A 15000-nucleotide genomic window follows, 5' to 3' on the forward strand; every position below is an offset into this window, starting at 1 on the left:
GAATATACATGTCCAGGATAATATTGCAGGATCGATCTGGGTCAATCTCCGGGACCAATGTTTAGTCTTGAACCTTTTGGACGATGGGCTCCAGCACTAGTCCAAAAGCTTGGAAGACCAAACATTTTGGTCCCAGGTTGGATCCTTTGTAAAAAAAAAAAAAGCAGTCTTCTCCATAGGTTTCCACATGGAGAAAAGTGAAGGCAATTGGACATCCTTTGGGTCATGAAAACGCACTAACAACATCGATCACGTATATCCTGGGGCAAAGTTGCAAATTACTATGGTGATGTGCATGGCATTCAGTGGCTCCTTCTACATGCTTAGGGGTGTTTTGCGGTTCTTAACAGTGAGTAACTGACTACCATTGTCGGATCTTGCTTGGCGATAAGCAACTCATTAGACAACACAACAGCCTCAGAGATGAAATGCCGAGTCTTCTAACCTTTCCATTAGCTAATGGAATGTTTGCAAAAAATAAAATAAAATCAGTATCAGCCCGCTGTGCACGAATCTGCATGAATGACTAGAGACGACATACAAGTGTAGTAAGAAACAAAGAGAGGTTGTAAGGATAAACCACTGTCTCACTGTCAGGAAATTTCTCCTTAGTTCCAGGTTGCTTCTCTCCTTGATGAGTTTCCATCTGTTGCTTCTTGTCCTGCCTTCAGATGGCTTGGAGAATAGCTTGACTGCCTCTTCATTGTGGCAGCCCTTAAATATTGGAAGACTACCATCATATCAGCCCTAGACTCCCCCCCCCATTAAACTAGATATACCCAATTCCTGCAATCGTTCTTTGTATATTTCAGCCTCCAGTCCCCTAGGAATTTGCAAGAATTTTGTTAGTTGCGAAGTCTGACCCCTCGCGACCCCATGGACAACGTTCCTCCAGGCCTTCCTGTCCTCCACCATCTTCTGGAGTCCATTTAGGCTCAGGATGCCGCTTCAGTGACTCCATCCAGCCACCTCATTCTCTGTCGTCCCCTTCTTCTCTTGCCCTCAACCTTTCCCAGCATTAGGCTCTTCTCCAGTGAGTCCTTCCTTCTCATTAGGTGGCCAAAGGTTGATCTCCTCTAGGACTGACTGGTTTGATCGCCTTGCAGTCCAAGGGACTCGCAGGAGTCTTCTCCAGCACCAGAGTTCAAAGGGCTCAATTCTTTGGCGCTCGGCCTTTCTTATGGTCCAGCTTTCACAACCATACATTGCAACCGGGAAGACCATAGCCTTGACTATACGCATTTTAGCTTCTTGCTAAAGCTATTGTAATGAGTAAAATAGAAAAGCTGTGCTCTTGAAACACTTTTTCCAAATCCTTTTTAAATGGTGGCCAGCCCTAATATCTGCTCTCACACACCTTTCCAAAATCTAAATTTATTTCAGTCAATCAGAATAGAGCTGCAAGGGACCTTGAAGGTCTTCTAGTCCAGCCCCCTGCTCAAGCAAGAGACCCTATACCATTTGAGACAAATGGCTGCCCAGTCTCTTTTTAAAAGCCTCCAGTGATGGGGCAACCCTAACTTCTGGTGGCAAGCTGTTCCACTGGTTAATTGTTCTCACTGTCTGGAAATTTCTCCTTAATTCCAGGTTGCTTCTCTCCTTGATTAGTTTTCATCCATTATTTCTTGTCCTGCCTTCTGGTGCTTTGGAAAATAAGTTGACCCCCACCTCTTTGTGGCAGCCCCTCAAATACTAGAGCACTGATATCATGAACCCCCTAGTCCTTCTTTTCTTTTGACTGGCTATACCCAAATCCTGCAACCGTTCTTCATATATTTTAGTCTCCAGGTCTGTAAACATCCTCGTTCCTCTTCTTTGCACTTTATCCAAAGTCTCAACATCTTTTTTTGTAATGTGGTAACCCAAACCGGATGCAGTATTCCAGATGTGGGCCTTACTAAGCCTTTATAAAGCGGTACTAATACGTCACGTGATCTTGATTTCCATGCCTTAACTTTATACAACCCAGGATTGTGTTAGCTTTTTTGGCTGCTGCTACACACGGCTGGCTCACAGTCAAGTGATCGCCCACTAGGACTCCAAGGTCCCTCTCACAGTTGCTGTTTATGAGCCAGGATTCGCCCAGTCTGTACTTGTACCTTTGGTTTTTCCTGCCTAGGTGTAGAACTTGGCTTTTCTCCACCTTAAAGTTCATGTTGTTGGATAGGGCCCATTGGTCAAGTTCGTCAAGATCTTTTTTGGATCCTGAGCTTGTCTCCTGGGGTGTTGGCTAACTGGTCTATAATGATGGTGTTATCCTTGAAACAGTCAACATCCACCCTTCTCTGCGAGAGCGCTTATTTCATCCCCAAAAGGAGAAAGTCCTATGTCTTTTTTCCCCCTCTCCCTGCTTAGGTTGAGTCAGATGTCCCTTGGGGATATTGTGTGTTTTTGTGGCGCTGTCTGTTTTCTTCTTCTTCTTCTTCTTCTTCTTCTTCTTCTTCTTCTTCTTCTTCTTCTTCTTTTCTTCTTCTTCTTCTTTCTTCTTCTTCTTCTTCCTCTTCCCCTTCCCCTTCCCCTTCCTCTTCTTCTTCTTCTTCTTCTTCTTCTCTTCTTCTTCTTCTTCTTCTTCTTCTTCTTCTTCTCTCCTCCTCCTCCTCCTCCTCCTCCTCCTCCTCCTCCTCCTCCTCCTCCTCCTCCTCCTCCTCCTCCTCCTTCTTCTTCTTCTTCTTCTTCTTCTTCTTCTTCTTCTTCTTCTTCTTCTTCTTCTTCTTCTTCTTCTTCTTCTTCTTCTTCTCCTTCTCCTTCTCCTTCATCACCTTCACCACCTCTTCTTCTTCTTCTTCTTCTTCTTCTTCTTCTTCTTCTTCTTTCTTCTTCTTCTTCTTCTTCTTCTTCTTCTTCTTCTTCTTCTTCTTCTTCTTCTTCTTCTTCTTTCCCTCCCCCTTCCCCTTCTCCTTCTCCTTCTCCTTCTCCTTCTTCATCACCTTCACCACCACTACTTCTTCTTCTCTCCTCCTCCTCCTCCTCTTCTTCTTCTTCTTCTTCTTCTTCTTCTTCTTCTCTTCTTCTTCTTCTTCTTCTTCTTCTTCTTCTTCTTCTTCTTCTTCTTCTTCTTCTTCTTCTTCTCACAAGTCTTCTGGAGATGTCTGAAAGAATCAGTGGCTTGCAGCAAGCCCTTGTGGGTGGCACGCCGAAAGACGCCTGTATTTTAGCCTGATTAAAATTTGATATATTGCAGCGAATCAAGAGATTCACCGTGCATTTTGCAGCAGATCTTGTTAAGGAAGAAGGCTCCCATTTCTGCTTTGTTGTCTCTGTTTCCACTGGACTTAACAAGAGTCTCTCGTGAATGTCCTCCTGTGTATTCAGATGACGTTTTAGCAATAGAGTTCTTCTGGTTTTCTCAAGGAAGGACAAATTGTGTCTTCCTCTTTTTCCTCCTCTTCTTCCTCCTTCTCCTCTTCCTCCTTCTTTCCCCTCTTCTTCCTTTTTCTCTTCCTCTTCCTTTCCCCTCTTCCTCCTTTTCCTACTCCTATTCCTTTTCCTCCTCCTTCTTCCCCTCCTCTTCCTTTTCCCTCTTCTTCCTCCTCTCCCTCCTCTTCCTCTTTTTCCTCCTCCTCTTCCTCCTCCTCCACCTCTTCCTTCTCTTCTTCCTCCTCTTCTTCCTCCTTCTCCATCTCTTCTCCTTTCCCTTCCTCTACCTTTTTCCTCTTCCTCCTTTCCCCTTCTTCCTCCTTTTCTCCTCCTCCTCCTTCCCCTCCTCTTCCTTTTTCCTCTTCCTCCTCCTCTCCCCTCCTCCTCCTCCTCCTCTCCTCCTTCTCTCCCTCCTCCTCTTCTTTTTTCCTTTTCCTCCTCCTTCTTCCCCTCCTCTTCCTTTTTCCTCTTCCTCCTGGTCCCATGATGTCTTCTTCTTTATGACCACAGGGGTCTGGTTTCTCCTTCCTAGGATTCTCCAATCCCGCAGAAAAAAAAATATTTCAGCTAAATGGGCAATTAATCAATCATGTGTTGGTGAAGAATGCACCGGGTGTGTGTGTGTGGGGGGGTTTATACGATCTTTCATAAAAAGCAAACTCTTCCAATTAGAATTTTGTATTTGGCCTTTCCTCCCATCCACAAGTCCATCGTTTGTCCATTTTGCCTATGAGGTACCTCTTTTTTTTTAATCCAAAGTTCCTCCTCCTTAATTTTTGAAGAGGGTAACTGGCAGCAGTTAGGAAACGTGGAATTTCTCTCTGAAATATTAATGAAATATTACAGGGCAGTTGTCCGATTCTACCCCTTTCCTCTTTCTTGTTGACCCCCTTCATCTTTTTCGAAGGGATGCGAATGTGAATTGTTTGTTAGGTTTTCCTTTGAGCCTTTTTTTTCATAACAGCAGAAAAAAAAAGATGGAAGCTTCTTCTCCCCGGGAAATGGACTTCTGGAAGCTTCCTCCCACTTCTTCGGCCTCAAATAGACGCGCCAGCCAACCCTGGCAATTTATGGAAATCCATTTTGTCTCTTTGACAGCCCCCAGGGGTGAGTTTGCCAAAGAGAAAAATGGCATGGAGTTGTGATAGTGTGATTGTACAAGGTTATTTGTCATGGAGACTGTGGCAGGGAGCACCAAACCGCCTCTCTGAGGCGAAGGAACTCGGATGTCAAAAAAAAGGGTTTCCTCGTTAATTCTGATTGAAAATAAAACTCAAGTGTAACTTTGGCAAAGCCGGTGGATTTATCACTGTATCTGGGCGGCAGCTGGGGAGAAAAGGAAAAAAAAAGTTGTTTTTGCTTTTGAAAAATTTCTATTTGACACAAACTCACGCCATTTAAACACATACATATACTTAAAGAGCCATGTGGTCCATATGCACTGGTGGGATTCAGCCAGTCCTCACCAGTTTGGCAGAACCAGTAGCTAAATTTTGCTGAGTTCAGAGAACCAGCTGAATGCACACTGCTTGTGGAAGTCCAGTCTAGGCCTCAGAGGCCTGGAGGAGGCCTCCCAGGCATAGAACAGCCCGCCAGCCCAACCAGAAGTGCGTGGATGCCACTTCCGGAAGTCTGTTCTAGGCCTCAGAGGCCTGGAGGAGGCTTCCCAGGCCTAGAACGGCCCACTGGAAGTGCATGGATGCCATTTCCAGAAGTCCTAGGCCTCGGAGGCCCAGGCCTGCATCTAATAAGACAGGGCTTTTCAACCTTTTCACCGATTGTACCACTTTTAGAATATGGCAATATTCAAGTACCACCAGTTGCCTAGCAAGGTGTCAAAAACTTAATGACCAAAAAAAAAGGAAAAAAGTGATAAAGTACAGGAAGTCCTCACTCCCCTTTAATATCCTCTCTTCTCTCTCCTTTAATATCCTCTCTTCTCTCACCCTCTTTAATATCATCTTTTCTATCACCCCTTTAATATCCTCTCTTCTCTCACCCCCTTTAATATCATCTCTTCTCTCACCCCCTTTAATATCATCTCTTCTCTCACCCCTTTAATATCCCCTCTTCTCTCACCCCCTTTAATATCACCTTTTCCCTCACCCCCTTTAATATCATCTCTTCCCTCACCCCCTTTAATATCCTCTCTTCTCTCACCCCTTTAATATCCCCTCTTCTCTCACCCCCTTTAATATCCTCTCTTCTCTCACCCCTTTAATATCCCCTCTTCTCTCACCCCCTTTAATATCCTCTCTTCTCTCACCCCTTTAATATCCTCTCTTCTCTCACCCCCTTTAATATCATCTCCTCCCTCACCCCCTTTAATATCATCTCTTCCCTCACCCCCTTTAATATCCTTTCTTTCCCCTTCAGCAGGACCCATGCAATGCTTCTCGCAGCTCCAGCTGAATCTCTTCCTGAAGACTGCGTGACGCTGCCTGCCACCCCCAAGGCCTCCGCCAATCAGCTGGAGCTGCGCACTTTGATCCTGGGCTCTCAGTAGGACCCAGGCAATGTGCAGTTCCAGCTGACTTTCCCACAAGCCTGTGCGGCACTGCTGCCGCTTCACCTCATCCACTTTTACACTTTTTTAAACATTTTTTTTTACAGTGCTGTTCAACCCATCATACGCGTACCACCTGCCAGGTGCCAATGTACCACTAGTGGTGTGCGTACCGCTGGTTGAAAAGCCCTGCAATAAGAGAACTGGTTGTTCGGATATTTCAATCCCACCACTGTCCATACGAGGCATTTTTCCATGGGTTTTGCCCATCTCTTTCTTCTGTCCTTCTCAGATGTAATACCTAAGCTGGACTGTATTTTTGTTTTTCAAAATCAGCATCTTTATGAAAAGGCTTCACCCAGTAGTGTGGAGGGTGCCCTTCCTTGATGTTGTTCTTCTTCTGTTGTTCTTCTTTTCATGCTTCAAATATCATGCTGTTCCACTCAGACAAACAGCTATCAACAGGCACATACAGTTAAACAACATCTACATACCATTCAAGGGACGCGGTGGCTCAGTGGGTTAGGATGCTGAGCTTGTCGATCTGAAGATCGGCAGTTTGGCGGGTCGAATCCCGAGTGCCGCGTAACAGAGTGAGCGCCTGTTCCTCGTCCCAGCTTCTTCCAACCTAGCAGTTCAAAAGCACGTAAAAATGCGAGTAGAAACATAGGGACCACTACGGTGGGAAGGTAACAGCGTTCTGTGCGCCTTTGGCGTCTAGTCATGCCGGCCACATGACCACGGAGACGTCCTCGGACAAGCGCTGGCTCTTCGGCTTTGAAACGGAGATGAGCACCGGCCCCTAGAGTCGGAAACGACTAGCACGCATGTGCGGGGGAACCTTTACCTTTACCTTTACCTTACATACCATTCAAAAGAGACCGTAAGCTGAAAGAACACAACATCTCCTGATCAGCAATCAAATTAAAACCAAGCAATAAATAACACACCAATGAAGGAATTACCAATTTAGAAAACTACAGCCTAATCAAAGAATCACCAAGAATATTCCCAACAACACTGACAGGGCAAGTTGCTTGTATATAAAGAGAGAGCAAACCCCACTCCCTTCTAGCACTGATAACATTACCTAGTTGGGTAATAAAACGTCTGCAAGAAAACCACCAAGCTCAGAGAGCACCAAAGACCCCACAGTCTTCCTCCTCCTCCACCTGTGCACATGCACAAAGGGCCACTAGCATTTGCACACATGTGCAAACGAGGCGCTAGCACCCACACGCAGTGCACAAACAGGGCCACTAGCACCCATGCGAGGGCACTAGCGCAAGTGGAGAGGGTGGGTGCACATGTGCGCAGACTTACCAGCCATTCCAGAGGCCCAGGGGCCAACAGGCCATGGATCGGTACTGGGCTGCAGCCCACCGATTGGGGACCCCCGATGTAGAGGGAAACATAATAGTTCTTGGTTTAGTGACTGCCTTATTTAGTAACCATTTGTAGTTACAACGGGGACGAAAAAGTAACCTGACAACCAGTCCTTACATTTACTACGTTCGTAGGTCTATAAATCAAAGAAAACCTGAAGAGAGATCATAAGCACAGTGGCAGTTTCGCTTAAGGACCATTTTGCTTGAGTCAGTCCTAATTGTGGTCTCTAAATAAAGACTAGCCGTACGCAGTCCAATGGGAAAAATTCCAGTTACTGCTAATAAAATATGTTCTTTATAATAAAGCTCACACACATTTTGGAATGAATTGGTCCTTTTTCTGGGCAGCACTTATACAAACATTGAGTAGACGCAAGATTTATAACAGGAATATAAGTAGGAATAAACATTTTAAAATTGTTGAAAGGATGATTACTTTAAAAAAAAAAGAAAACAACAAATACTTCGAGAAGCATTATAAAAACAACTCCCATTTCTTCTCTTCCTTCTTCTCTCTCTTGAACACAAAATAAAATACCTTCGTGATTTATTGAAATAGCCAAAGATATAATGTATAATTTAAGGTAGCCATGATTGAATATCATCAGGATTCAAATGGTAAGTTTGAATTGAAATTTCACTCACGACTGTGTCTAAATATTATCAATATTTAAGCTGTAATTCTAAGATGGGACGACTTCTTTTCCATCTTCAGTACTTAAAAGGACAATATGTATGCTTAGCTTCTCCATAAATCAATCTCTTTTTTTAAAAAAAAAAAGCGAGAGAATTGCCACTGCTGGGAGATTGTATAACAGTTATAATCATAGTTATTTTCTGTCATAAAAATTGAGATGACTTAAAGCTGTTGACTATATAAGCGAGTTAGCTCTTATCAGATTTTTTTTAAAAAATAAAAATGCGTACTCAAATAGATGAGGTGTTACAAAGAGAAGGAACATCCAGGATTCCTAAACCTCTACATTTGCCTGAATTCAGGTCAAAAAAGCTACTGAATCCATATATTAATCCAAGACTTGGTGGAAATTAAATGTTATAACTTTAGATATCTTATTTTATGATATTTTTATGATCTGCTCTGTTCTGAAACGTTTGTTTCCTGAGGCTCACCTGGGGAAGTCAGGCATGACAAGACAAAGCAAGATGTAAGAACTCCGGAGAAGCAGCAGCAAAATCTTCAGATATTTCCCTGTAAGCAGTCCTCAACTTACGACCACAATTGGGGGGGCAGAATTTCTGTTGTTAAGCAAGACAGTTGTTAAGTGAGTTATGCCCAATTTTACAACCTTTTTTTGCCACGTTAAGTGACCCAAGCTCTCATTTTAACAAACTTGGCTTCCCCCATTCCCCCTTGGCTTGTCGGAATCCGTCTGAGAAAAGTCATAAATGACGATCCCAAATGATAATTGTAACCTTCACAAACATGTGCCGGTTGCCAAACACCCAAATTTTGATTACGTCACCGTGGGGGACGCTGTGAGGATCATAAATGCAAGGACCGACCACTTCTTTCAGTGTTGTAACTCCAAACGGTCACTAAACTTAAGCTGAGGACTACCTGTATTAGCTTATTTTTTTGGCCTGTTAGGTACTTCAAATCATGACAGGCACGAAAGGTCCGGACCACACATAAAGTTTCAATTGAAGTGATTTATTACGATTTATTACAACTCAAATAAGGGTTAGTACGATCTTGGCATTAGGTAAGGGTCCATGGAATGCAAAAGGAGTTGGATTCAGTCTGTTTGTGACCACCTAGAGATTCTAGGCTGATTCTTCTTTTGACGCCACCCCAGGCTCTTCCAATACTTCTACAGATTATGCTTTCAACAGTTGTAAGTCAGCTGAAGTTTCCTACATTGTTAGTCTCTGTAATATATCTCATTTTACTGTCTCTGGAGCACCTGCCCAGACTAGCAAGGGTCCTGTACGTATCTGGCATTGGTTGCATATTCTCCCGTGTCTGAAGCTGATGGCAGGGCTCATACGTTCACAATACCTTAATAAGAGAATGGTCTGACCTCCTCATGTGGACTTCTCAAGTTTTTGCTACTTGAAAGAGGGGGAAATACCTTGCTTATGTGTAACACATACCTTCTGTTGGTTTGCTTTTATAACCCACAAGTTGCAATAAAATAAGAGCTTTGATGTTATTTTGCGGTTTCGTACCATTTGAAGATGACAGCAGAAGCCCTAGTGGCCAAACTTGTAATATCTGCTTCCCCTCCCTTCCTCTCCTGCAATGTGCACAATATTGACACAGAGATGCAGTGACGCCTTTTCACGTTGGAAGTTGTTACAGGCAGTCCTCGACTTAAAAAGAGTTCATTTAGTGACCATTCAAAGTTACAATGGCACTGTAAAAAAAAACACAAAAAGATTTAGGACCATTTTTTTCCGCTTACGACATTGCAGCCAACTGTCTACAAATCTGTATGTTTACCCAGAAAATGCACACAGGTAGTCCTCAACTTACAACAGTATGCTTAGTGACTGAAGTTATGACGGCACTGAAAAAAAATGACATGATGATTTTTCACACTTTCAACCGCTGCAGCATCCCGGTGGTCAGGTGATCAAAATTCAGACGCTTGGCAACTGACTCATATTTATGACGGTTGCGGTGTCCCGGGGTCACGTGATCCCCTTTTGCGACTGTCTGATAAACCAAGTCGAAGGGGAAGCCAAATTCACTTAACAACCATGTGACTATCAACGGTAGGCAACCTTGGCCCTTTTATGACTCGTGGACTTCAACTCCCAGAATTCCTCAGTCAGCATGGCTCAGCTTGGAAACCTCTCCCTTTCCCCTCAGCATGGCCAGCTTAGGAATTCTGGGAGTTGAAGTCCACAAGTCATAAAGTGGTCTAGGCCAGGGGTAGGCAACCTTGGCTGTTTTATGACTCATGGACTTCAACTCCCAGAATTCCTGAGCCAGCATGGCTCAGCTTGGAAACCTCTCCCTTTCCCCTCAGCGTGGCTGGCTAAGGAATCTGGGATTTGAAGTCCACAAGTCATAAAGCGGCCTAGGCCAGGGGTAGGCAAACCTTGGCTCTTTTATGACTCGTGGACTTCAACTCCCAGAATTCCTGAGCCAGCCACGCTGAGGGGAAAGAGAGAGGTTTCCATGTTGAGCCATGCTGGCTGAGGAATTCTGGGAGCTGAAGTCCACGAGTCATAAAAGAGCCAAGGTGGCCTACCACTAGACTAACTTAACAACTGCAGTGACTTACTTACCCACATGAAAGGTCATAAAATGGGATAAAACTCACCTAACAACTGTCTCTCTTAGCAGTGGAAATTTTGGGCTCAATTGTGGTCCTAAGTCAAGGACCACCCGTATCTGGGAATGTTCAGGTCAGAGTTAAATTTCCTACACATCTGTATGTTTATCCAGAAAATGCATATTACCCATTCCTTAGTCCAGATTTCCCCAAACTTTCTGGCTTTGTGGATCAGCTCTCTCTCTCTCTCTCTCTCTCTCTCTCTCTCTCTCTCTCTCTCTCTCTCTCTCTCTCTCTCTCTCTCTCTCTCTCTGTGTGTCTGTGTCTGTGTCTGTGTCTGTGTCTGTGTCTGTGTGGAGATGGTTTCACGCCAGTGGCGGTCAAGCACATGTACACAGCTTCATTTGAACGGCCAGGCACGCACGCCGCTTGTGCAAATGGAGCATGTGCGCCCGCCACTTCCAAAGGGCTCAAGATCCCGGTTTTGGGCCACAGCCCTGGTTTTGGAGACATCTGCCTTAAGTCTAATTGTGTTCTGAAACCTAATGGCAAAATGCCTATCCCTTTCTATCTCTTTCCAGCCCATTCAGGTTAATTTTTTTCCAGTTCTGCTATTTCCATAATAGCCCCTGCGGGTTCTCTATAAATTCTCCTTCCTTTTGTTTTGGTAAAACGGCTCATCTACATCTAAATATACTTTGCCTTTCCCTCCACGTCCAATAACATTGAGCCCTTCTGATTTAAGGGTCCTGGCGTGGACAAATTTGCACATCGATCCTTCAAAATCAGGAAGGCACCACGTTTACTTAAGATTTTTCCCGGGGAACAATTACTACCGCTTTGATGACCGCACTCCAAATGGTGCAGGTTACCCGTAAATGTCTCCCTTGGTCCTTTTTTTTTGTTTCTCTTTCTTTGTTTTTTAAATTTACCCAGGACACTATCCAGTGACAAGCAGAAAAGTTAGGGACCGTTTGCAGCAGATGTTTGAGCAATGCACTCCTCGGTGTGCACGTGGCTGCTAAAAAAGAAAAAAGAAAAAGATAGCTCATTCTGAAAGATGGCTGCTTCTTAATCTGCCAGGTTGCGCTCATCCATTACAATGCCCGTGGCATCTCTGCGTAGCATCATGCAAAATTATATCTTTGCCCGGACGTTTTGATGGATAATTAAGTCAATAAGAAGAGGTAGCAAAGAGGCGGATGGCTCCAAGAGTTTGGCAGTTTGGGATCGGATCATGACGCATTGTTAAATTCTCTTTAAAAAAGAGAATTTTAAGTAGGGACCAAACAAAGTTGGGTGTCTGGTGAAGCAGGGTGAGACCTGTTAGAATAGAATAACAGAAGGGACCTTGGAGGTCATCTAGTCCAACCCCTTGCTCAGGCAGGAAATCCTATACCATTTCAGACAAATGGATGTCCAATCTCCTCTTAAAAACCTCCAGTGTTGGACCATTCACAACTTCTGGAGGCAGATTGTTCCGCCGGTTAATTGTTCTCACTGTCAGGAAATTTCTCCTTGGTTCTAGGTTGCTTCTCTTCTTGATTTGTTTCCATCCGTTGCTTCTTGTCCTGCCTTCAGGTGCTTTGGAGAAGAGCTTGACTCCCTCTACTTTGGGGGAGCCCTTCAAATACTGGAAGACTGCTATCATGTCCCCCCCTCGTCCTTCTCTTCATTAAACTAGACATACCCAATTCCAGCAATGTTCCTTATATGTTTTAGCCTCCAGTCCCCTGATCATCTTTGTTGCTCTTCTCTGCAGTCTTTCTAGAGCAGACATGTCAAACACAAGGCCCAGGGGCCGGATCCGGCCTGCGAAGTGGTTTCATGCGGCCCGCGAAGCCATCCTGGAAACAGTGATGGAATGGCCCCCACAGCCTTGGCCATGGCCCAGAGACCCTCCTTCTGCCAGAGACCCTCAGATCTGTCCCACTCCCGCCCAGGCCCCCATAGGCACCCTTGATGCCCACCCAGTAGGCCATATGCACTCTAGCCACGCCCCCCAGTAGGCCACGCCCACCCAGGCCATACCCACCCGGCCCCTTGAGGGCAACCGCAATGCTGATGCGGCCCTCAATGAAATTGAGTTTGACACCCCTGTTCTAGAGTCTCAACATCTTTTTTACATCGTGGTGACCAAAACTGGATGCCGTATTCCAAGTGTGGCCTTACCAAAGCATTGTAAAGTGGTATTAACACCTCACGTGATCTTGATTCTATCCCTCTGTTGAGATACTATGGCATCTTTTGTTTGTTTTGTGGTTTATTCTTACCCGTTTTTTGATGCGGCGTGTAAGCACCGCTTAGAGTTTCCGCTGTGATTGAAACGGCTTACACATTGTCAAAACAAACTCATTCTTTTCAGCTAGATTGGTGGCGGTCCTAGTATGTTTTCCCCCCTTATCATTATTTTTGTGTGTATTTATGTCTGAGAGAGTGACAGCGAGAGAGATGGAGAAATAGATCAAGGTCATTTGCAGGTGGTCCTCGCCTTTACACCAGTTCATTAAGTGACCGTTCAAAGTTACGACGGCACTGGGGAAAAAATGACTTAGGACCATTTCCCACACTTGTGACCGTTGCAGCATCCCCACGGTCACATGATCAAAATTCAGACGCTTGGCAACTGACTCATAGTTATGACGGTCGCAGGGTCCTGGGGTCATGTGATCCCCTTTTGCGACCTTCTGACAAGCAAAGATTCACTTAACAGTCACGAAGAACTGCAGTGACTCACTTAACAACTGTGGCTAAGAAAAGTCGTAAACTCACTTAACAAAGGTCTCACTTAGCAACAGCAATTTTGAGCTCAGTTGCGGTCGTAAAGTCGTCAGCAAGATCTGCGGCAAATAAATGCAACAAATGAAAAAAAAATAAGGAATTAATCAGAGCACTTGGCTGAGAAGCGGACTGCAGAAAGTTCGTTTGTGTTCATCTTGAGGCCTAGCTGCATGAATTAAGAGTTTCTCTGTATGGATCGCTGCTGTTTTCCCAGACTCACCAAGGCTTTAAATAAATTCTTGGATGGATTTCCTTTTGGAGCACTTGCAAAAAATTCAGCCACATCGAGCATGCAAAAACCTCCAGCCTCAGGGCATATTTATCGGAAAGCAGGAATAAGCTTTTCCCGCCAAAGCAGCTCTCCGTCTTAACATCCATGTTAGCGCTGTGAAGAGAAATTGTTTCCCTCTGATCCAAGCGATGGGTTTTAAAACTTCAGACATTTGCGGAAACTGTAGAGACAGCTCTGGAAATGGGTGTGCCTTCAAAGCCATCGTTTTGCATTAGAAAAACCTGAAATAAATCATTTGAGAGGGGATTGTGAGGATCAAATAATGTTCATTGTAAGCGTTGTTAGCCGTGCACTACTAAAGTTCCTGCTGTTGTGACCTTGAACTGGGTGAAATGGTGCATCACAGGGCAACAATGTTTGAGCCAAAGTGTCTTAAAGCAGAGGTCCCCAACCTTTTGGGCACCAGGGACCGTTTCCGTGGAGAAAGAGTGCGTGGTTTTGTGTGCTGCCTGCATCCCATGGATGGGGCTTTGCTTGTTTGTGCGAACCGGTTGCTGGCATGCCACGGATTGCTACCAGTCCACAGACCGGGGGTTGGGGACCCCTGCCTTAAAGGGCCTAACTTACAAAATGTGTTCAAAATCCAGGATCCATGATTCCTGAGGGAATAAAAGTGTGGTGGCTTCGATGCAGTAATGTAATCTTCAGTTTCAACGTTCCATGACAGTTTCCCAGTCAGTCGTGCAATCCCTTGTTCCCTCATTCACCCAGCAATAGCCACTGAGCAGGGGGTTTGACTAGATGACCTCCAAGGTCCCTTCCAACTTCTTCTTATTATTATTGTTGTTGTTGTTGTTGTTGTTGTTGTTATTATTATTATTATTATTATTATTATTATTATTATTATTATTATTATTATTATTATTATTTACTTACCTGCTGGGGAGGAGAGGGAAGTTGTAAGCTGAGAACTGCCTATATTTAACTAAGCCGCTCAGTTTTCAAGGGAAAACATTAGTATATTTTATTTTATTTTGGATTTTTCTCACCTGTTAAATGAAAGTTCCTGAGATACTAGTTGACTTTCAGCTGTAGGATTGATTCTTCCTAAACATACAAGTATTCCTCGGCTTACAGCCATTCATTTAGCGATTATTTGAAGTTAACAATGGCAAGGGAAAAAAAGGTTCTTATGACCATTTTTCACACTTATGACCGTTGCAGCATCCTCATGGTCACGCAATCAAAATTCAGACTCTTTGCAAGTGGTTCATATTTATGACAGTTGTAGGATCTGGGGTCTGCTGACAAGCAAAGTCAATGAAGAAAAGGCAGATCCACTTAACAACCACATTAAAACATCAACCGTAGTGATTCCCTTAACAACGGTGGCAAGAAAGGTGTTAAAAGTGGGCAAAACTCCACAACTGTCTTGCTTAGCAACGCCAGTTTGGGGGTTCCGTTGTGGTCGTAACTCAGGGACTACCTGTA

At 44.4% G+C, this 15000-nt stretch overlaps 1 protein-coding gene across 1 annotated transcript in view; it reads left to right on the forward strand.

Annotated features, from left to right (window-relative positions):
- Positions 1 to 15000, forward strand: part of LOC308671223 (catenin alpha-2) — a gene marked incomplete at both ends in the record, with an annotated part of 512303 nt that overhangs the window by 346877 nt on the left and 150426 nt on the right. The window contains one exon of the mRNA XM_081333323.1: positions 5734 to 5859. Within this exon, the coding sequence (XP_081189449.1) occupies positions 5734 to 5859 (126 nt within the window). The remainder of the gene's footprint in view (positions 1 to 5733; positions 5860 to 15000) is intronic.

Source organism: Vipera berus, assembly GCF_964194415.1.
Source record: "Vipera berus genome assembly, chromosome: 7".
NCBI lineage: Eukaryota > Metazoa > Chordata > Lepidosauria > Squamata > Viperidae > Vipera > Vipera berus.